Below are 22,181 nucleotides of genomic sequence, written 5' to 3'. Positions count from 1 at the left end.
AAGACAAAGGGATCATTATCACCTCCTGTTACTGCACGATGCAGCACTGCATCGTGCAACAATGCAGAGGCCATGTGGCACAATGGGCCCCATGTGATGCACATGGCCTCTGCAACCGTTGCACGATGCATTACTGCATCGTGCAATAACAGGAGAAGATAAAAATTCAAAACAAAGAGTTGAGTTCATTTCACGTTGACAAGAACCAATTCGGAATCAAAGTGGAATTTTGTCACAAACGCCTTTGACTTGTTTGGTTCTATGTTGAATCAAGATGGGCCTAACCCAGTCCAAATTAAAAAACACAGTACTTTAGTTCCAAAAATCCAAATTATTCAAATGACATTTTGAAGCATTTTTTGAGCACTTTTAATTGGTATAAATTAAAATTCAAGAACTTTTTTGGTCAATAAAAGTTTCATTCAAAACGGGTCTTATATGATTAAAATGGTATCTTTTCCGAACTATGGGTTCAAATAAAAAAAAAAATAAAAAAGAAAAAATTTCACGGACATCCGTTAAAAGTATTTAATATCTCATAAACTTATCAAACTTGATCAAAATATCACAGACACCCTCTATTTTTATGAATTTATTTCAATTTAGTCCACTCCGTTAGTCTTTACAATTAAGTGTCTATTAACTCTTTTTAAATGACAAAATTACCCTTACCATTGAAACCCATTTCCCCCACTTCTCCATTTTCCACCGGACCCCTCTGACCTAAATCCTCATTTACCCCAACATGAAACCCATTTCGCCCACTTTCCATTATCTCTTCTTCCATCAATCAGACCCCTCACCGTCATTCGTTTGATTTTTTCCTCTCCAATTTCTTTTCTCCCAACCGACATCCACCTCCATCTACCTAAAGCAAACCACTTTCCTTCTTTCTTCTCTACCAAGGCAGTGCCTCTTTGAAATCGTGACAATGAGTTATACGGACATTGCTAGGAATCTGGAGAGCTCGTGGTTGAAGCTGAGACGCTGAAGCTAAGAACCGATGGCTGCTGCAACTCCCATACGCCCTCCTGTGAAGCCGAGTGAACCGATGGCTGGTGCAACTCCCATACGCCCTCCTGGCGGCTGCAACTCCCATACCCAAATCTATGACTTTCACCTGCTAAGAACCGATGGCTGCTGCAACTCCCATACGCCCTCCTGTGAAGCCGAGTGAACCGAACCAACTCTCTGAGATTGCAGAGGACAAGCGATCATCCGCTCCCAACATTTTCTTTGGGAGCATGGAAATCCAAGAAAAATGGGTTACAGAACCCTAGTTCACTTACATTTTCTTTGTTTCATTTTCTGCAGGTGGATGATGATGGTCGCCGGAGATGGAGTGATGGTCGCCGCAATGCCGCAGCTCTCCAATGGTCTGAACACGGAAGAAGAGGGAAGAAGATGGTACCTTAAGTGTCATTTACCTATTTTTTATTTAAATAATTAAGAGGGTAAAATTGACATTTTATCTTAAGGGGTAACCCTACTTAACGTCAGGGGTGTGTGTGACATTTTGATCAAGTTTGGTAAATTTATGAGATATTGGATACTTTTAGGGGGTTTCTGAAATTTTCCCAATAAAAAATTATTTTGATTGAAAATTTTGGATAGATTTTGAGATCAATTAACCATATTTTAACCAAATTAACCTTGGGGGGGGGGGGGAGGGGAGGGGAATTTCATAAAGTTTAAAAAAAAACATCTCATTCATGGTTGTGAATTTAAAAAAAAACATCTCATTCATGGTTGTGAATGTTTTCCAGGAAACAAAATGAGATGTCTACACTAATATCAATCAATGCGTGGTGGTAATATGATGTTTATGGAAGTACAAAGGGGGGGGGGGGTTGTGTTTCCATTGGAGGGGGAGGGGGAGCAGAAATATTGGTTGGAGGGGCCAGGACAGATATGGCTTTTACGCTGCAAGCGCTTGTCCCAAATCCCAACTTTCCTCCTGCCACATTGTAAATCATCTCAATTCCATGCTGTTGCATACTTCCAAGGATCGCCAAATCGGTAGCATTGTTGTTTCCAGCAAAAGCCAAGCAATATTGAGTTAAGCTTGCTTGAACTAGAATCCCAGACTTATCAATAGAAAAGTCAGTACCTCCGGTGAAATGCAACACTATGGTTGGTAATTTTGCCGTATCGTTTCCAGCTAAGGTATAGCATGTGTCGAGTAATAAATACGGTGACGTAATGGGATATTTGAACATTGCTTGACGAAATGATGACCGAAGCGCTGAATAGGCCGTTGGTGGCAACCGAGTGATGACAGTTCCAGAGTCTATAATGGTTCCTGAAGTTGTAAAAACTGATTGTAGGATAGGTAAACTCTTTCCTCCAACACTTATACCCGTCATATTTAAGAAATAGAGCGATGGGTACTTGGGATCTGTTAGTAGTGGAGTGTATTGAGCAGTGGAAGAGTTACCCACTTGGCTACCGAATGCAAGAAAACCAGTGGAGCTGCTTGTGGGTGGAAGACAATAGGAGAAAAGCTTTCCAAAAATTTGAACAGTCTGTGATACCATAGACGTCTGATCGTGGCCAAGAGCTAGTAATCCATCTACAAAACCAAATAGGGGGCCGTCGTTGTTCTGACCACAACCAAATTTAAATTTGGGGAAGACATCAGAGGAAGGTAGTATTGTTAGAGTATCTGTTGCAAAGTACCCTTGAGAGTACGATCCGTCACCATATGTGACCTGGTAGATGCAATTGGGATTGGTGGTGCAGGACACTGCGAAGCCAGTGGCTGATTGCAGTTGGGCACATGCAATGGAGTTACATGAGACGTTGGAATAGGTGGAGGATGCAGAAAGGTTGAAGATGGGATCTTGTTGCAAATAACATTGGCCGGCGCATGGTTGGCATTGGATCCAAGTGAAATCACTACCAGTATCGAAGATTACTGTGAAGTTTTGCATCGGTGTTCTAAGTCCAATTCGGACAACAAAATTTCCACTCCCTAGGGATTGGCCAGAGTCGACTGGAATTTTTGCTCCAGACTCTGCTACTGGGTAGTGTTGTTGGTTGGAGATTTTTGAATGGATGGACTTGATTCGGGTTCGGTCGTCCTTGAGAATCTGGCCAAGACTAGGAATTTTTGCATTCCCTTCCTTCAGTGGTGAGCAAGGCCCATGTTTGTGAGTTACTTGTAGTACCTGTCTGCTTAAGATTTCGGAGCCTGAAAAGCATTGAACATAGCCTGTTTATGTAAGAGAGAGAGAGAGAGAGAGAGAGAGAGAGAGAGAGAGACAGACAGACAGACAGACAAATAGACGTAGTCAATGTTAAAAGTAAACTTTCTATAAAAAATGAATCAATCATACACACCTAAAAAAGGTAGAAGGCACATCGTAGGAGTGGGCATGTATACCAGAGTCATGCCCATCTTTTCCCATCTTTTCTAACTAATATGCTTTTCCCTATGTATATAAAGGTCAAAAGTTTATTTGATGGCCATTACCCTCACATTGCCATGTGGAGGGTTTACCTGATAATAATTGATGGGAGCCTCCATATTAGACTAGACATATGTCATGTAATTCATATCTTAATCGTGTGATCTATCATTTCAATATTAGGAAAAATTAATGCATCTTAAAAAGAAATGACATGACAGCATGACGCGAGTGTACATGCAGATTCTTGGGTAGTCCCTCTCGGATTTCACCCATAGACCCTACACCCTTTCTCCTCATTAAATACCTCCTACTGAATGATCTGTAACTCTCTTCTTTATTAGTGCAAAATTGCATGCATTTCAATACTTGTATCCGCATAATTTCAAAAGTAAATAGTAGAAGTTAAATTTTGAACCGATTTTCAAATTTATATTTGTTAGAGAATAGACCATTTCTGAACTTACCATATTTAGGACTTGGAAAACAAATTTACAAAATTTTGGCAATATCAAAACTGCCATGTGGTAGACAATTGCCAATCAGAAGGCAAGCCTATGCCATAATAATGACACAGTCATAAGTAACAATAATTTTCTTGATACAAGACACTTGATTAACTAACTGGTATTTGTCGGGCTACGTACGCTTAGATCATATTGGTAAGGTTTCAAAATATGGAATGCCATTGGGGGATTGAGCTCCTCTCCAGGGAGCCCAGTGCACCCAGGGGGCATCCAACCAAAATTTAGCTTGTCTCCAAGGAGGCGTGCGCCCAGGGAGCTGTCAGGGGGCATCCAACCAAAATTTAGCTTGTCTCCAAGGAGGCGTGCGCCCAGGGAGCTGTCAGGGGGCATCTAGCGGTTGAGCTGTGCTGCACACATCTCAGTGCACGCCTAGGGATGTGTGCGGCACAGCCCAACGGCTAGTAACACCCTGGGCATTCCCTGCTCCCTAGAGACGATCCTGATCCATCCAGCTATTGGGTTGTGCCGCACACATCCCTAGGTGTGCCCCAAGATGTGTGTGGCACAGCCCAACCCTTGGATGTCCCCTGGGCACTCCATGGGCGTTGGGCTCCCTGGAGAGAAGCCGGATCCGCAATTGGGTCTGTCCCTGCCAATTTTGATCTGGATCATATAAAAATCCATCACAATCAGTCCCAAGAAACCCTAGAATTGGCCTTCAGATCTAAAAACTCAACCATTCTATGGTTTTGGACCATAAATCAACCATATCAAATCAGCCGAAATTGGAATTAATCATGACTGATTCTTTCTTAGTGAATTAAAATCCTCTCCAATTCCTTGATCGCCGAGTGCGGTGCAGTTCGGGGTTGAAAGGTCGACACCTGGTAGACATGACATCCAACAGTCCAAGGTTGATTGAGTCAGGTTTTTTTTTTTTTGTTCTTTTTTTTTTTTTTTTATTTCTTCTCGAGCTCGGCACTGTTAGATGTCGCGCCTACCAGGTTACGAGCTCTCAGCACCACACTACACTTTCAAGGAATTGGAGAGGATTTTTTTCCCCCTTCTAAGTGGACCACTTCTGTCTCACATGATAGAAGATGAAATAATAAGCCAAGGGCAAGCTAAGAAGCCACCATCCACCTTTCTACTAAAAGCCCAAAACTCAGAAAAAGTAAGCCAATGTACACACACACACACACGAGGAAATACCTCATTATGTGTGTATGGAGCCCCATAGTCAAGCAGGAGAGAGTCTGTTAAAGATTGTGAAAAAGCGTGATCTATAAGTAGTGTGTACATCCCTTTTCCTTAAAGCTCTGTTTGTTTCGGGATAAAATTTTACATATTGAAAAGTTTTTCAGTGTTTATTGTTCAGTGAAAACAAATATTGGACAATTTTCCAACATGTAAAATTTTGAGCCGAAACAAATGGAGCCATTAGGAGAAAGTTTTGCAACACTTGAGTGAGAAAAAAGAACACCCACACCTGGGTCACAAATGATATTTTCCCTATAGTACAAAGTGGAAAATACCATCAATATCCTATGCACACCATCTGACTATGGGTGAAGGAAAAAATTCCTTTTAATTAACTTGTTTGTTTGTAGAGATGGAATAAGAAATATATAGAGAGGGAGTTAAGAGAAATGATCACCTTGGGCTGGGGTAGAACAAACTCCGGCTGGCATCAAGGAGCTGAGTGAAACGACATGATGACTTTGGGTACGTAGTATTAATGGATTCTACTCGATCTAACCGATTATGTTGCTTTCTCTCAACACTATGGCTACTGGCAACCTGACTTTCAAGGTTTGTATAGAAGGAATCATATTCTCCATCTTAATTTTATGTACTTTTAATGGAATTTTCAAAGCAATAACCCTCTCTCTAGCAAAAACCACACTTTTTCTCTACAAAACTTTGGTCTTGTTCGCGCGGGTCAAGCACGGAGGAAGTGGGGTAGTCATTTCCTCAAGAAAGTGAAATCCGGTCATTCTCTAATTTGCTTAATTATTGCTTTCTTATGCCCCACAAAAGAAAACTTTGAACTTTTTATTAATTTTTTTATGAGAAACTTCAAAGTTACAATGTAAGTGTTTCCATTGCATTCCCCGTGGCCCATGGGTGGAAGAGTATAAACTCTCTTTCCTAATTTTTACCATTCAATCAATAAGCCTAGCTCACATCAGAGCAAAGAGAGAGGGAGGAGTGAGCGAGAAGAGAGAATGGGTAGCTCAGGTTAGGTTAGGGTTGGATGGGTGAATGTCATAACTCAAACCTGATCAGATAGAATAGAAAAATGTGGAGTCTCAATTAGCCATGGTTGAAGATAAGGACGGTGGTCAATGGTTCTGATACCAAGATAGAATAGGAAAACATTGGCTGTAATCACCCGTGAATCATTATGATCTCGGGTTGTTCTATTTATATTGTATGTGAGCTATAAAACTGATATTTGAAATTTAAATACAAAAGATAGAGTTTAAGAACTCCTAAACTACTTGCTATACATGTTTACAAGAGAAAGAATAGGAGAGATATATAGATAAGATAGAGTTTAGTGTAACAACCTCTCAGATATGCATGGACCTAGTCAGCCTTCTCTCCCATTAGCAGATTTTGAATTTGAAATTGAATTCAAATTGGTAACCATATCCATAATATATATGACCGTAGGATTTAAGCATGCCATTTGTCGACAATCTAAGAGGGAAATTGATAGAAATGAAGGATGACAGAAATGGAGAAGATAAAGATCTGAGTTTTGTCTCCAACAATTATAATCCCAAACTAATCAATACACAAGTTAGCTACTCCGCCAAAATGCAACACTACATTTGGTATTGTTTCCGTATCGTATCCATTTAAGTTATAGCATGTGTCAAGCTTTACAGAGGAATACACGCGATACTCAAACATTACTTGACGAAATGTGGATCGAAGCGCTAAATAGGCTACTGGTGGCAACCGAGTGATGCCAGTTCAGAGTCTATAATGGTTTGATTTTGATTTCTACTCTTCACACTTTTGAACCAAACCACAACTGAACCGATCAATATCGTTAGTTCCTTACTCTAATAGTATATAAACGATTTTCTTATTAAATAATTTGTAACTATACTTTTATGTACTTTTAGTATAACACATGATTCCCCCAACGATGATAAATATTGTTGTTTCACATATGTATGCGAAAACTAAAGTTAACTTCTGCTAATGAAATAATGATAAATCAGTTTCAAATTATTTTTTAAAACCCTAAAATTTATAGAACTTTTGAAAATAAGACAAGGAGCAATTAAAAGAATATATTAAATTCTAAATAAACTTACATAGAGGTATTTGGGGGAAAAGTAATCTTTTCCTCTTCACCAAAACCTTAGTCACCTTACACTACCTGTGGAGATTTATCAATGGTTATATCTATCCACTTTGGTGCCAAGCACCATTTTCATGGTTATATTCCCTTTTTTTTTTTTAAATTTTTTTCTAGTTTCTTATATTAAACTTTTCTTGCTGAATATAGGAACAAAAAGAGAGCTACAAAAGGAATTTCTTGCAGAAAATCTTAAAACACTGAAGACAAAACGGAATGGAAAAAGAAGAAAATACTATGAACAGGGAGGATTTAAAGTCCTTTTCAAAACGGGTCTTGTATGATTAAAATGAAATCTTTTCTGAGTTAACAGGTTGAAATAAACTTATTTTCACAGTAAATTTAAGTATGAAAAAATAAAAAGAAAAAATTAATTTAGTTGAAAATTTTGGATAGATTTTGAGATCAATTAACCATATTTTAACCTAATTAACCTTGGGGGCGGGGGGGGGGGGGGGGGGGGGGGGAGGAGGGAATTTTCATTCATGGTTGTGAATGTTTGTTTTCTAGGAAACAAAATGAGATGTCTACCACACAAATATCAATCAATGCGTGGTGGTGGTAATATGATGTTTATGGAAGTACAAAGGGGGGGTTGTGTTCCCATTGGAGGGGGAGGGGGAGCAGAAATATTGGTTGGAGGGGCCGGGACAGATACTGCTTTTACGCTGCAAGCGCTTGTCCCAAATCCCAGCTGTCCTCCTGTCACATTATAAATCACCTCAATTCCCTTCTGTTGCATAGTTCCAAGGATAGCTAAATCGGTAGCATTGCTGTTTCCGGCAAAAGCCAAGCAGAAATGAGTTGAACTTGCTTGAATTACAATCCCAGACTGATCAATAGACAAGTTAGCACCTCCGGCGAAATGCAACACTATAGTTGGTAATGTTGTTGTGTCGTATCCATTTAAGTTATAGCATGTGTCGAGTATATCATATCCATACTGTGACGAATACACGGGATACTCAGACATTGCTTGACGAACTGCTGAGCGAAGAGCTGAATAGGCTGATGGTGGCAATCGAGTGATGACAGTTCCAGAGTCTATAATGGTTCCTGAAGTTGTAAAAACTGATTGTGGGATAAATAAACTCTCTCCTCCAACACTTATACCCGTCATATATAAGAAATAGAACGATGGGTTGTTGGGATCTGTTAGTAGTGGAGTGTATTGAGCAGTGGAAGAGTTACCCACTTGGCTACCGAATGCAAGAAAACCAGTGGAGCTGCTTGTGGGTGGAAGACAATAGGAGAAAAGCTTTCCAAAAATTTGAACAGTCTGTGATACCATAGAGATCTGATCGCGGCTAAGAGCTAGTACTCCATCTACAAAACCAAATAGGCCGTCGTTGTTCTGACCACAACCAAATTTAAATTTGGGGAAGACATCAGAGGAAGGTAGTACTGTTAGAGTATCTGTTGCAAAGTACCCTTGAGAGAACGAGTTGTCACCATACATGACCTGGTAGATGCAATTGGGATTGGTGGTGCAGGATAGTGCGTAGCTAGTGGCTGATCGCAGTTGGGCACACGTAGTGGAGTTACATGAGACATTGGAATAGGTGGAGGATGCAGAAGGGTTGAAGATGGGATCTTGTTGCGAATAACATTGGCCGGCTCATGGTTGGCATTGGATCCAAGTGAAATCACTACCAGTATCAAAGATTACTGTAAAGTTTTGCATGGGTGTTCCAAGTCCAATTCGAACAACAAAGTTTCCACTCCCTAGGGATTGGCCAGAGTCGGCCGGCATTTTTGCTCCAGACTCTTCTACTGGGTAGTGTTGTTGGTTGGAGATTTTTGAATGGATGGACTTGATTCGGGTTCGGTCGTCCATGAGAATCTGGCCAAGACTAGGAATTTTTGCATTTCCTTCCTTCAGTGGTGAGCAAGGCCCATGTTTGTGAGTTACTTGCAGTACCTGTCTGCTTAAGATTTCGGAGCCTGAAAAGCATTGAACATAGCCTTGTTTATGTAAGAGAGAGAGAGAGAGACACCTAGTTAATGTTAAAAGTAAATTTTCTATAGAAAAAGAATCAATCATACACACCTAAAAAGGTAGAAGGCAGAACGTAGGAGTGAGCATGTATACCACAGTCATGCCCATCTTTTCCCCTCTTTTCTAACTAATATGTTTTTCCCTATGTATACAAGGGTCAAAAGTTTATTTGATGGCCATTATCCTCTGTTGAATAAGGTACACCAGAATACCGTGGAAGTATTTTGGTCTTTTTGGGTGTTTTATTTTGTTATTATACACTGCCTAACTGTGTCGGCTATGGCAAGGTTATTATTGTCTCATTGTATTTTTTCACTTATTATAAATATAAGTCTTGGATTGATCATATTGATCATCCAAACAATTTCATATTTCGGGTTTTGTTAACATCCTCACATTGCCATGTGGAGGGTTTACTTGATAATTATTGATGGGAGCCTCCATATTAGACTAGACATATGTCATGTAATTCATATCTTAATCGTATGATCTAACATTTCAATATTTAAAAAGAAATGACATGACAGCATGACGCGAGTGTACGTGCAGATTCTTCGGTAGTCCCTATCGCATTTCACCCATAGACCCTACATCCTCTCTCCTCATTAAATACCTCCTACTGAATGATCTGTAACCCTCTTCTTTATTAGTGCAAAATTGCATGCAACGAACCCTCCCCTTTCAATACTTGTATCCCCATAATTTCAAAAGTAAATAATATAAGTTAAATTTTGAACCGATTTTCAAATTTATATTTGTTAGAGAATAGACCATTTCTGAACTTACCATATTTAGGACTTGGAAAACAAATCTACAAAATTTTGGCAATATCAAAACTGCCATGTGGTAGACAATTGCCAATCAGAAGGCAAGCCTATGCCATAATAATGACACTATCATAAGTAACAATAATTTTCTTGATACAAGACACTTGATTAACTAACTGGTATTTGTTGGGCTACGTACGCTTAGATCATATTGGTAAGGTTTCAAAATATGGAATACCATTGGGGGATTGAGCTCCTCTCCAGGGAGCCCAGCGCGCCCAGGGGGCATCCAGCCAAAATTTAGCTTGTCTCCAAGGAGGCGTGCGCCCAAGGAACTGTTAGGGGGCATCCAGCGGTTGAGCTGTGCCGCACACATCTCAGTGCATGCCTAGGGATGTGTGCGGCACAGCCCAATGGCTAGTTACACCCTGGGCGTTCCCTGCTCCCTAGAGACGATCCTGATCCATCCAGCCATTGGGTTGTGCCGCACACATCCCTAGGTGTGCGCCAAGATGTGTGTGGCACAGCCCAACCCTTGGATGTCCCCTGGGCACTCCATGGGCATTGGGCTCCCTGGAGAGAAGCTGGATCCGCAATTGGGTCTGTCCCTGCCAATTTTGATCTGGATCATATAAAAATCCATCACAATCAGTCCCAAGAAACCCTAGAATTGGCCTTCAGATCTAAAAACTCAACCATTCTATGGTTTTGGACCATAAATCAACCATATCAAATCAGCCGAAATTGGAATTAATCATGACTGACTCTTTCTAAGTGAATTAAAATCCTCTCCAATTCCTTGATCGCCGAGTGCGGTGCAGTTCGGGGTTGAAAGGTCGACACCTGGTAGACATGACATCCAACAGTCCAAGGTTGATTGAGTCAGGTTTTTTTTTTTATTATTTCTTCTCGAGCTCGGCACTGTTAGATGTCGCGCCTACCAGGTTTTGAGCTCTCAGCTCGTAACTGCACCACACTACACTTTCAAGGAATTGGAGAGGATTTTTTTTCCCCTTCTAAGTGGACCACTTCTGTCTCACATGATAGAAGATGAAATAATAAGCCAAGGGCAAGCTAAGAAGCCACCATCCACCTTTCTATTTAAAGCCCAAAACTCAGAAAAAGTAAGCCAATGTACACACACACACATGAGGAAATACCTCATTATGTGTGTATGGAGCCCCATAGTCAAGGAGGAGAGAGTCTGTTAAAGATTGTGAAAAGCGTGAACTATAAGTAGTGTGCACATCATTTTTCCTTAAAGCTCTGTTTGTTTCGGGATAAACTTTTACATGTTGAAAAGTTTTTCAGTATTTATTGTTTAGTGAAAACAAATATTGGACAACTTTCCTAACATGTAAAATTTTGAGCCGAAACAAATGGAGCCATTAGGAGAAAGTTTTGCAACACTTGAGTGAGGAAAAAGAACACCCACACCTAGGTCACAAATGATATTTTCCCTATAGTACAAAGTGGAAAATACCATCAATATCCTATGCACACCATCTGACTATGGGTGAAGGAAAAAATTCCTTTTAATTAACTTGTTTATTTGTAAAGATGGAATAAGAAATATATAGAGAGAGTTAAGAGAAATGATCACCTTGGGCTGGGGTAGAACAAACTCCGGCTGGCATCAAGGAGCTGAGTGAAACGACATGATGACTTTGGGTTCGAAGATTTCCCATCATTTCTTCAAATCCATAGGCCTCGACCTTCTGATCTGAACAACCAACGACAAGCAAACGAAGAACAACTGAAAGAAGGGAAAGGAAGCCATTGCTAATGGCCATGGATGATGGTGGGTACCCTGGAGCCTCTTTCTCTCTGCTTGGCTGTTTTCGCGCCTAGTTCTGGCTGGGGGCTTTGGTCGTACAATTGTTTGCGCCTCAAATAAAAAAAGCCTTTTTTCCAAGACAGCTTTTTGGATCAAATTAGAAATTGGAAGTACTATTAATGGATTCTACTTGATCTAACCGATTATTTTGCTTTCTCTCAACACTATGGCTACTGGCAACCTGACTCTCAAGGTTTATATAGAAGGAATCATATTCTCCATCTTAATTCTTTGTACTTTTAATGGCAGTTTCAAAGCAATAACCCTCTTTCTAACAAAAACCACACTTTTTCTCTACAAAACTTTGGTCTTGTTCGCGCGGGTCAAGCACGGAGGAAGTAGGGTAGCCATTTCCTCAAGAAAGTGAAATCCGGTCATTTTCTAATTTGCTTAATTATTGCTTTCTTGTGCCCCACAAAAGAAAACTTCAAAGTGTTTTTTTTTTTTGGATGAGAAACTTCAAAGTTACAATGTCAAGTGTTTCCATTGCAATTTTTCTGTTAGGTTTTATTTTGCCACGTCAACGGTCAACATCATTGCCCGTGGTCCATGGGTGGAAGACTAAACTCTCTATCATAATTTTTTACCATTCAAACAATAAGCCTAGCTCACATCAGAGCAAAGAGAGATGGAGGAGTGAGAGTGGAGAGAGAATGGGTACCTCGGGTTAGGTTAGGGTTGGATGGGTGAATGTCATAACTCAAATCTAATCAGATGAAAATGTGAATCATTGTGATCTTGGGTTGTTCTATTTATATTAGTATGTGAGCTATACAACTGATAATTGAAATTTAAATACAAAAGATAGAGTATAAGAACTCCTAAACTACTTGTTATACATGTTTACAAGAGAAAAAATACGAGAGATAGATAAGATAGAGTTTAGTGTAACAACCTCTCAGATATGCATGGACCTAGTCAGCCTGCTCTCCCATCAGCAGACTTTGAATTTGAAATTGAATTCAAATTGGTAACCGTATCCATAATATGACCGTAGGATTTAAGCATGCCATTTATCGACAATCTAAGAGGGAAATGGATAGAAATGAAGGATGATAGAAATGGAGAAGATAAAAATCTGAGTTTTGTCTCCTACAATTATAATCCCAAACTGATCAATACACAAGTTAGCTACTCCGCCAAAATGCAACACTACATTTGGTATTGTTTCCGTATCGTATCCATTTAAGTTATAGCATGTGTCAAGCTTTACAGAGGAATACACGCGATACTCAAACATTACTTGACGAAATGTGGATCGAAGCACTAAATAGGCTACTGGTGGCAACTGAGTGATGCCAGTTCAGAGTCTATAATGGTTTGATTTTGATTTCTACTCTTCACACTTTTGAACCGAACCACAACTGAACCGATCAATATCGTTAGTTCCTTACTCTAATAGTATGTAAACGATTTTCTTATCAAATAATTTGTAACTATACTTTTATGTACTTTAAGTATAACACATGATTTCCCCAACGATGATAAATATTGTTGTTTCACATATGTATGCGAAAACTAAAGTTAACTTTTGATAATGAAATAATGATAAATCAGTTTCAAATTATTTTTTAAAACCCTAAAATTTATAGAACTTTTGAGAATAAGGCAAGGGGCAATTAAAAGAATATATTAAATTCTAAATAAACTTACATAGAGATGTGATTTAGACAGTACTTGGGGGAAAAGTAATCTTTTCCTCTTTGTTGGTCAACTGGGTCAACTAAGGTTTAATGGAGTGGTATTGTCATTTTTGGCAACCTTATTATCCATATTGGAGATGCAGCAATGGTATTTGATGAGCTGGAAGAGCTGAAATGGTAAAATAGTCACCTACACGGCTATAAGGGTATTTTGATCATTTGGCAGGGTTACAGGGGTACCCGCATTTGAAGAACACCATTTAACAGCTTATTAAGCCCTTATATAATGTTTGACAAAGGGGCGAAGCAGCAGGTGAAGGTTTCATATTGTTAAAGTTGTGATTTCATAGGTTCGTGCAATGATAGTTACTTTAAGGTCATTTTTGGAAGATTTAATGGTATTTCTGGGTGAAGTGGTCTGCATGAAAAATGAAGTTCGTTGAGTCACGGTTCCAACGCAACTGCTCGTATCATTTCAGTATTGGATGAGAAAGTTACAGATTTTTCCGTGTCGATGCGCAAAAATAGAGCAAATCTGGCATAGAAAGTTTTATACCTAGCCAATTTTTTGGTCATTTTTTTTTAAAGTGCTACTGTCAACAGAGGTGTCCCATTGTTTTATAAAGTTACAGAATCATGGTGGCCGTTGGATGTTGTTCATCACAAGCTCTCTGATTGGCTTGTCCTTGATGGTGCACGGTGCTATGCGATACACCATAACATTGTTCCTTAAGAGAGTAGTACGGTTGTTGAAGTTTGAATTTTGTTTTGGGTAAGTGCTGCACAGCTGTTACAATTTTTGGAAAGTAATTTCTCGGAAAATCTTGAAACCCACGTCGTGCCTTGCCGATTGTCACGAATATTTTTGGATATTACAAATTCGTCTTCCACTTGCCATTTTTGTATCTTTCAACTTTGGAAGGCAATATCTCTCTCATTCGGAGTCCAAATCAGTCGCCGTTTTTTCTGAAAGTACATAATTTTTCAAGGAGAACACACTGGAAAAGTGAGAAACAGCAGAAAAATTATAGAAACGTAAAAAACAAAGAAAAACATGGCTTGAACAATCAAAGATGCTGCTTTGAACATTGGAGATCGTGCACGACATCAGGCAGGCTTCGAGCAGTGGGTTAGTCACGGGATTACTCAGCGAGAGGTAATCTTTTGTTTCACAAGTCCTATTTGATATTTAGGGTTTGATTCATGTTGAAAGAATCCTAATTTTTATTCATGTTATTGGGACGAACTTGTAATTGAATTTTTATATTCATATTATAATTCCATTCAAGTTGGGGCTTGATTGGATTGGGGTTGTAGCCCTAGATTTCGTTGTTGCAGAGTCAGAAGCAGGTGTTGTAGCACCTGGGCTATTGTAGTAGTCGAATTCGAGTTAAGTATTTGAGGAAATACGAAACCCTTACGGGTATTCCTTCGTGGATGTAGGCAGCTTGGCCGAACCATGTATATTTGGTGTACTGTGTGCTTGTTATTTTGTTTTCGTATTCTTGGAGTGTGTTTGCGGTAGAGTGGTGGTGCATTGTCTGATAGACCTGACCACACAGTGGTTGCGAGGTGGACGTGCATGTGTGATTGGTAATTACGGGACTGCCCCGGCCAATCTTTGTGTGTGATTGTTATTGCTACGGGATTAAATTTGGAAGAATTTTTGAAGGCACTGATTCACCCCCCTCTCAGTGCACCTGGGATTATCAAGTGGCATCAGAGCTAAGTTACCTAGTGAATTGAAGCTTAACAGCTTGGGACAGTGTGCTAAGAGAAAGAAGGATGGATAGCAACAGTAGTTACAGTCACAGCAAGGTACCACAGTTTGATGGAACAGGTTATGATTTTTGGCGCATCAGGATGGAGACATATCTGAAATCATTGGGCTATGGTGTTTGGATGTCTGTGAAGAATGAATACAAAATTCCCACATGTGATATAACTGATACAGTTGAACTCAAGAAGTATGAAAACGACTCTAAGGCTAAGAATGCACTTCTGAGTGCATTGGTCAACACTAAGTTTGCCAGAGTTGTTGGATGTGAAACTGCTAAAGAAGTGTGGGACAAGTTACAGAATGTCCATGAAGGCGATGAGAAGATCAAAGAGGCAAAACTACAACACTATAGGTCACTGTTTGATAATTTGAAGATGTCTGATGAAGATACAGTGGAGAGCTTCATAAGTAAAGTGAATAAAATTATAAACGCCATCAAAAGTCTTGGTGGAAAATCAAGGATGCAGTGGTAGTAAAGAAGATTCTCAGGTCATTGCTGGATCTCTATAACCCAAAGGTGCCTGCTATAGAAGAGTCAAAGAACTTGAATGAGTTGAGTTTAGATGAATTGCATGGTATATTGACTGCATATGAAATGAGTATGGTGAATCCTAAATCCACAGAGAAGGAGGTTGCATTTAAAGCCATGAAGAAGTTAAAAATTAAGCAAGAAAATGATAATGAAGATTCCAATGATGAGCTTATTGCCTACCTTGCCACGAAGTTCAAGAATGGTAAAGGTAAATACAAGGAAAAACTTTCCTTGAAGTGCTTTAATTGTGGAGGTATAAGACATTTTGCCTCTAAATGTCCAAAGAAGGGTAAAACAGTTGAGTCAGATGATGAAGACAGTCAAGCCTCCAAGAACAGCTTTAAAAAGAAAAAGTTCATTTTAAAGAAGAATGACACCTTGAAGAAAAAGAGTTTGATGACAAAAAAAGATGACACCTCTTCAGAAGAATTAACAGAAGTTGAAGACTCTGATGATGAACTAATGTTCATGGTCTTAGCAAGCAATGACCATCAAGAAGAGGAAGAAAAACCTGATAAGGATGAAGAATTAGAAGCTGAAGATCTGGAAACTATTTTTTATACTACCTTAAATGAGCTCAAGATAGAAAGAAAAAGAAGCAAGATGTTGGAGCTTGTAGAAGAAGGAGAAAAAATCAGTTACCTAAAGCTCACCATTGAAGAAACACAAAAGATGACTGAAGATATTAGCATCAACTTATCTTTGAAAGTTGATGAATGTGCCAAGCTTGAAGAATAAATAATAAAACTAAAGGTAGAACTTGAAAATTTAAAAAATAAGGACTACCTTACAGTTGCAAATACATCTCCAATAGTTACAACTGTGAATGACAAGGGCAATGAGGTTTCTGTTCAAGAAACTGAAGAAGAACATGATCAAGCATCAAATGGAGCTAGCATGTTAGATGATCTTCTTAGTAGACAAAGACCTATCAATGATAAATCTGGTCTTGGTTATGAGAATGAGAGTTCTTCAAAGGGAGTAAAGATAAAAGGGAATGGCACTGCACATAATCCGATCAGATTTGTTAGTGAGAAGAGAAGAGGTTCAAGACCTATGAATTTTGCTAACAAGAAGATTGATGAGGATGGGTTTACTACAATATACTATCAGAGATCCAAAGACTACATGAAGAATATTTGGCAGACTCAAAGGTTCAATGGGGATTGTTATGGCTGCAACATGTATGGACACAGAGTAACAGAATGTAGAAGGAATGCCAAGCCTGCAATTGTCAAAATAAAAAACAAGTTTGCACCACTGGTTGATCAGAATGTAGAATGTTTTAGATGCTATAAGCTTGGTCACATTGCAAGAAACTCCAAGACCTTGCTTCCCTCTCAAAGGTAGTCTATGAAGAAGGAGAAGAAATATCACACAAAGAACAAGAAGGTGTTCACAAAGAAGGAAGCCAAAAAATCCATCACTGTATCTGAAAAAGCAGTTTAGATTGAGAAGAAGACAGGAGAAAGCAACAAATCATTGATTGTTCAGACGGCTTTTAAGGCTCAAAGAAGATCATCTCCATGGATTCTTGACAGTAGGTGTTCTACTCATATGACAGGTGAAAGAGATAGATTTTTAAATCTTGATAAAGTTGAAAGTGGCTCAGTTAGATTTGAGAACAATGATGGGGCCAAGATTGAAGGCAAGGGAACAGTCAACTTAGATCAAGGAAGAATAAAATCTGGCAGGGTGTTGTATGTGAGCTGGTTGAAACATAACTTTCTGAGTGTGAGTCAGATATGTGACCAAGGAAATGAGATCTTATTTATGAAGGAAGGTTTTGAGATAAGGAAGACGAAAAATGGAAAGAAAGTGGCTCATGGTTCCAGGACAGATGAGAATTTGTATGTTCTTACAGAGAACAATGATGACAATTGCATGATTAGTCAGGAGAATGAAATCACACTTTGGCACAAAAGACTTGGGCATATAAATTTCAAGAACTTAGCCAAGTTGAGCAAGAACAATGGTGTTAAGGATCTTCCAAAAATCAAGAACCTCACGAATCATGTTTGTGGACCATGCCAGAAGGGTAAGCAAACAAGGGCTATATACAAGTTAAAGGAACATAATGCTAGTAAGCCTTTAGACTTAATTCATACAGATTTGCGTGGACCAATGAGGACTCAAGCAATTAGAGGAGAGAGATATTTTATGTTACTTATTGATGAGTACTCAAGGATGACATGGGTCTTTTTTCTCAAGGACAAAACTGAAGCCTTACACTCCCTCAAGGTGTTCAAGAAAAGGGTTGAGAATGAGACTGGCAAAACAATCAAGTGCATCAAATCTGACCAAGGAAAGGAGTTCACATGGAGTGCTTTCACAGAATTTTGTAATGAACATGGCATATGAATTCAGCATTCGACAGCAAGAACCCCTCAACAAAATGGGGTAGTTGAGAGGAAGAATAGGACAGTTCAACGAATGGCTAGGACAATGCTTACAGATAATAATATTGCAAAACATTTTTGGAGAGAAGCCATCTATACAGCTGTCTACATTGGCAACAGGTGCTTGTTGAGACCACAAGAATCTAAGACTCCATATGAATTATGGTTTAATAGAAGAGCCACAGTGAAACACTTTAGGGTGTTTGGTAGTCGCTGCTTCATCAAAAGAAAGGAAGACAACCTTGAAAAATTTGACGATAGAGCAGATGAAGGGATTTTCTTAGGGTATTCCTCATAGAGCAAGGCTTACAAATGCTTCAATAAGAGGTTGGGGAAAGTTGTAGAGAGTTCAGATGTGAAGATTGATGAAACATTACCCCACTCTAAACCAGTAGTGTTAGAAGAACAAACTTTTAAAGAGATTGATGATGATGCGATTGTAAATGATGAAGTTGTGGAAGTTCAAAAGCATGAGGATGCAGACACAAATGCCCATGACATTGATACTGTGACTGAGAGAGATGGAAGACCTAGTTTTGAAAAGTGGCAAAAGTGCATCCCCCAAATCAAGTCATCGGAGATCCTAAAGCGGGTATGCAGACAAGAAAAATGAAGGCCATTATATATTCTCTATTGTCACAGGTGGAACCCAAGTTCGTTTATGAAGCAAGAAAAGATGAACATTGGGTTAAAGCCATGAACGAAGAGCTGGATCAGATTGAGAAGAACACGTGGGAGTTAGTTCCCAGACCAGTAGACAAGAACATTATTGGCACCAAGTGGGTCTTTAGGAACAAGTTAAATGAAGATGGTCAGGTGATGAGAAACAAAGCCAGACTTGTGTGCAAGGGCTACGCTTAGGTGAAAAGAATAGATTTTGATGAGACTTTTGCACCAGTAGCAAGGATGGAATCCATTTGATGTTCTTGGCTTTGGCGGCATACAAGGGCTTCAAGGTGTATCAGATGGACGTGAAATCAGCTTTCTTGAATGGTAATCTTGAAGAGGAAGTATATATAGAGCAACCAGATGGTTTTCAGCTTGGGGAGGATCCATATATGGTTTGTAGACTAAAGAAGGCTCTTTATGGATTGAAGCAAGCTCCAAGAGCTTGGTATTACAGACTTGATATTTATTTGCATCATTTGGGACTGTGAAAGGGTTTGGTTGACAGCAACCTGTATGTGATGACAGAAAGCAGTAGTCAATTGATTGTGGTAGTATACGTAGATGATATCATTTTTGGAGGGCACAGTGATGAAATGTGTAAACAGTTTGCAGAGTGCATGAAGAAAGAGTTCGAGATGTTCATGCTCGGAGAACTCTCATACTTTCTGGGATTGCAGGTGAGCCAACGGTAGAATGGCATTTTCATATGCCAGATGAAGTATACCAAAGAGATGTTGAAGAAATTCCAGATGGAGGATAGTAAACCAATGGGTACACCCATGGTTGTGGGATGCAAACTGAGTACAGATGATGATTCCCCCTTAGTTGATCATACAATGTACAGGTCTATGATTGGCAATTTGTTGTAATTGACAGCGTCAAGGCCTGATATTATGCAAGCAGTTTGTCTGGTAGCTAGATTTCAAGCTAGCCCAAAGGAGACACATCTATTGGCAGTTAAACGAATTTTCAAATATCTTCGGGGTATAGTTGAGTATGGTTTATGGTATTCCAAGACCTCTAAATTCACTCTCAAGGCATTTTTAGATGCGGATTGGGCAGGTAGTGTGGGTGATAGGAAGAGCACTAGTGGCGGTGCATTCTATCTTGGCAAAAGCCTTGTTGCATGGCACAGTAAGAAGCAAGAGTCTGCTTCATTGTCTACGGCAGAGGCATAATATATTGTAGCGGCAGCTTGTTGCACTCAAGTGATTTGGATGAAGAGACAAGTTGCAGATTATGGCATTGACAGTTCTGAACCTATTCCTATCATGTGTGATAATATGAGCGCAATAAATATTTCAAAGAATCTGGTACAACACTCGAGGACAAAGCACATCGATATCCGATATCACTTCTTGAAGGAGAAAGTCACAACTAATGAGGTGAGATTGGATTTTGTCTCTACATCAGAACAGGTCGCCGATATTTTCACAAAATCTCTTCCTAAGGAGAGTTTTGAACGACTCTGAGATAAACTTGGAATTGTCACTCCAGTTGCACAGTAGGAGGCATGTATACAGGGGGAGCTTCTGGATAGGGGGAGTTTCCATGACCCTTTGTACTTGTTGTCAAAGGGGGAGAAGTTGGTGTGTGTGTAAAGAGTTGCCAACAATTCCAAAGGGGGAGATTATTGGTCAACTGGGTCAACTGAGGTTTGATGGAGTGGTGTTGTCATTGTTGGCAACCTTATTATCCATATTGGTGATGCGGCAATGGTATTTGATGAGCTGGAAGAGCTGAAATGGTAAAATAGTCACCCACACGGTTATAAGGGTATTTTGGTCATTTGACAGGGTTACAGGGGTACCCGTACTTGAAGAACACCATTTAACAGCTTCTTAAGTCCTTATACAGTGTTTGACAAAGGGGCGAAGCAGCAGGTGAAGGTTTCATATTGTTAAAGTTGTGATTTCATAGGTTCGTGCAATGGCAGTTATTTTAAGGTCATTTTTGGAAGATTTAATTGCATTTCTGGGTGAAGTGGTCTTCATGAAAAATGAAAGTTCGTTGAGTCGCAGTTCCAACGCAACTGGTCTCGCATCATTTCAGTGTTGGATGAGAAAGTTACAGATTTTTCCGTGTCGATGCGCAAAAATGGAGCAAATCTGGCATAGGCAAAAAGTTTTATACTTAGCCAATTTTTTGGTCCTTTTTTTTGAAGTGCTACTGTCAACAGAGGTGTCCCATTGTTTTATAAAGTTACAGAATCAAGGTGGCCGTTGGATGTTGTTCATCACGAGCTCTCTGATTGGCTTGCCCTTGATGGTGCACGGTGCTATGCGATACACCATAACATTGTTCCTTAAGAGAGTAGTACGGTTGTTGAAGTTTGAATTTTGTTTTGGGTAAGTGCTGTACAACTGTCACAATTTTTGGAAAGTAATTTCTCGGCAAATCTTGAAACCCAAGTCGTGCCTTGCCGATTGTCACAAATATTTTTGGATATTACAAATTCGTCCTCCACTTGCCATTTTTGTATCTTTTAACTTTGGAAGGCAATATCTCTCTCATTCGGAGTCCAAATCAGTCGCCGTTTTTTTTTGAAAGTGCATAATTTTTCAAGGAGAACACACTGGAAAAGTGAGAAACAGCAAAAAAATTATAGAAACGTCAAAAACGAAGAAAAATCTTGCTTGAACAATCGAAGATGATGCTTTGAACATTGGAGATCGTGCACGACATCAGGCAGGCTTCGAGCAGTGGGTTAGTCAAGGGATTACTCAACGAGAGGTAATCTTTTGTTTCACAAGTCCTATTTGATATTTAGGGTTTGATTCATGTTGAAAGAATCCTAATTTTTATTCATGTTATTGGGAGGAACTTGTAATTGAATTTTTATATTCATATTGTAATTCCATTCAAGTTGGGGCTTGATTGAATTGGGGTTGTAGCCCTAGATTTAGTTGTTGTGGAGTCAGAAGCAGGTGTTGTAGCACCTGGGCTATTGTAGTAGTCGAATTCGAGTTGAGTATTTGAGAAAATACGAAACCCTTACGGGTATTCCTCCGTGGATGTAGACAGCTTGACCGAACCACGTATATTTGATGTATTGTGTGCTTGTTATTTTGTTTTTGTATTCTTGGAGTGTGTTTACTGTAGAGTGGTGGTGCATTGTCTGGTAGACCTGACCATACAGTGGTTGCGAGGTAGACGTGCATGTGCGATTGATAATTATGGGACTGCCCCGACCAATCTTTGTGTGTGATGGTTATTGTTACGGGATTAAGTTTGGAAGAATTTTTGAAGGCATTGATTCACCCCCCCTCTCAGCGCACCTAGGATTATCACTCTTCACC

At 39.5% G+C, this 22,181-nt stretch overlaps 2 protein-coding genes and 1 pseudogene across 2 annotated transcripts; 1 reads left to right on the top strand and 2 right to left on the bottom strand.

Moving 5' to 3' along the window:
* Positions 1–950: 950 nt before the first annotated feature.
* On the bottom strand, positions 951–5,597 carry LOC122643812 (aspartyl protease family protein At5g10770-like). Its single transcript, XM_043837389.1, has 4 exons — positions 5,535–5,597; positions 1,908–3,193; positions 1,290–1,378; positions 951–1,191 (listed from the first exon to the last, which is right to left on the bottom strand). The coding sequence occupies exons 1-4, from the start codon at positions 5,566–5,568 to the stop codon at positions 951–953; spliced, it is 1,650 nt and encodes a 549-aa protein (XP_043693324.1). The 5' UTR covers positions 5,569–5,597.
* Positions 5,598–7,797: 2,200 nt separating this feature from the next.
* Positions 7,798–11,824, bottom strand: LOC122643811 (annotated as a pseudogene).
* Positions 11,825–15,287: 3,463 nt separating this feature from the next.
* Positions 15,288–18,175, top strand: LOC122643810. The gene is made up of 4 exons (XM_043837388.1): positions 15,288–15,695; positions 15,800–16,532; positions 16,629–17,096; positions 17,379–18,175. Exons 1-4 carry the CDS (start codon positions 15,288–15,290, stop codon positions 18,173–18,175), a joined length of 2,406 nt encoding a protein of 801 aa, XP_043693323.1.
* Positions 18,176–22,181: the final 4,006 nt, after the last annotated feature.

Source organism: Telopea speciosissima, chromosome 10, assembly GCF_018873765.1.
Source record: "Telopea speciosissima isolate NSW1024214 ecotype Mountain lineage chromosome 10, Tspe_v1, whole genome shotgun sequence".
Classification (NCBI taxonomy): domain Eukaryota; kingdom Viridiplantae; phylum Streptophyta; class Magnoliopsida; order Proteales; family Proteaceae; genus Telopea; species Telopea speciosissima.
Note: the sequence above shows the minus strand (reverse complement) of the source record. Positions and strands in the feature narration are given on the sequence as shown.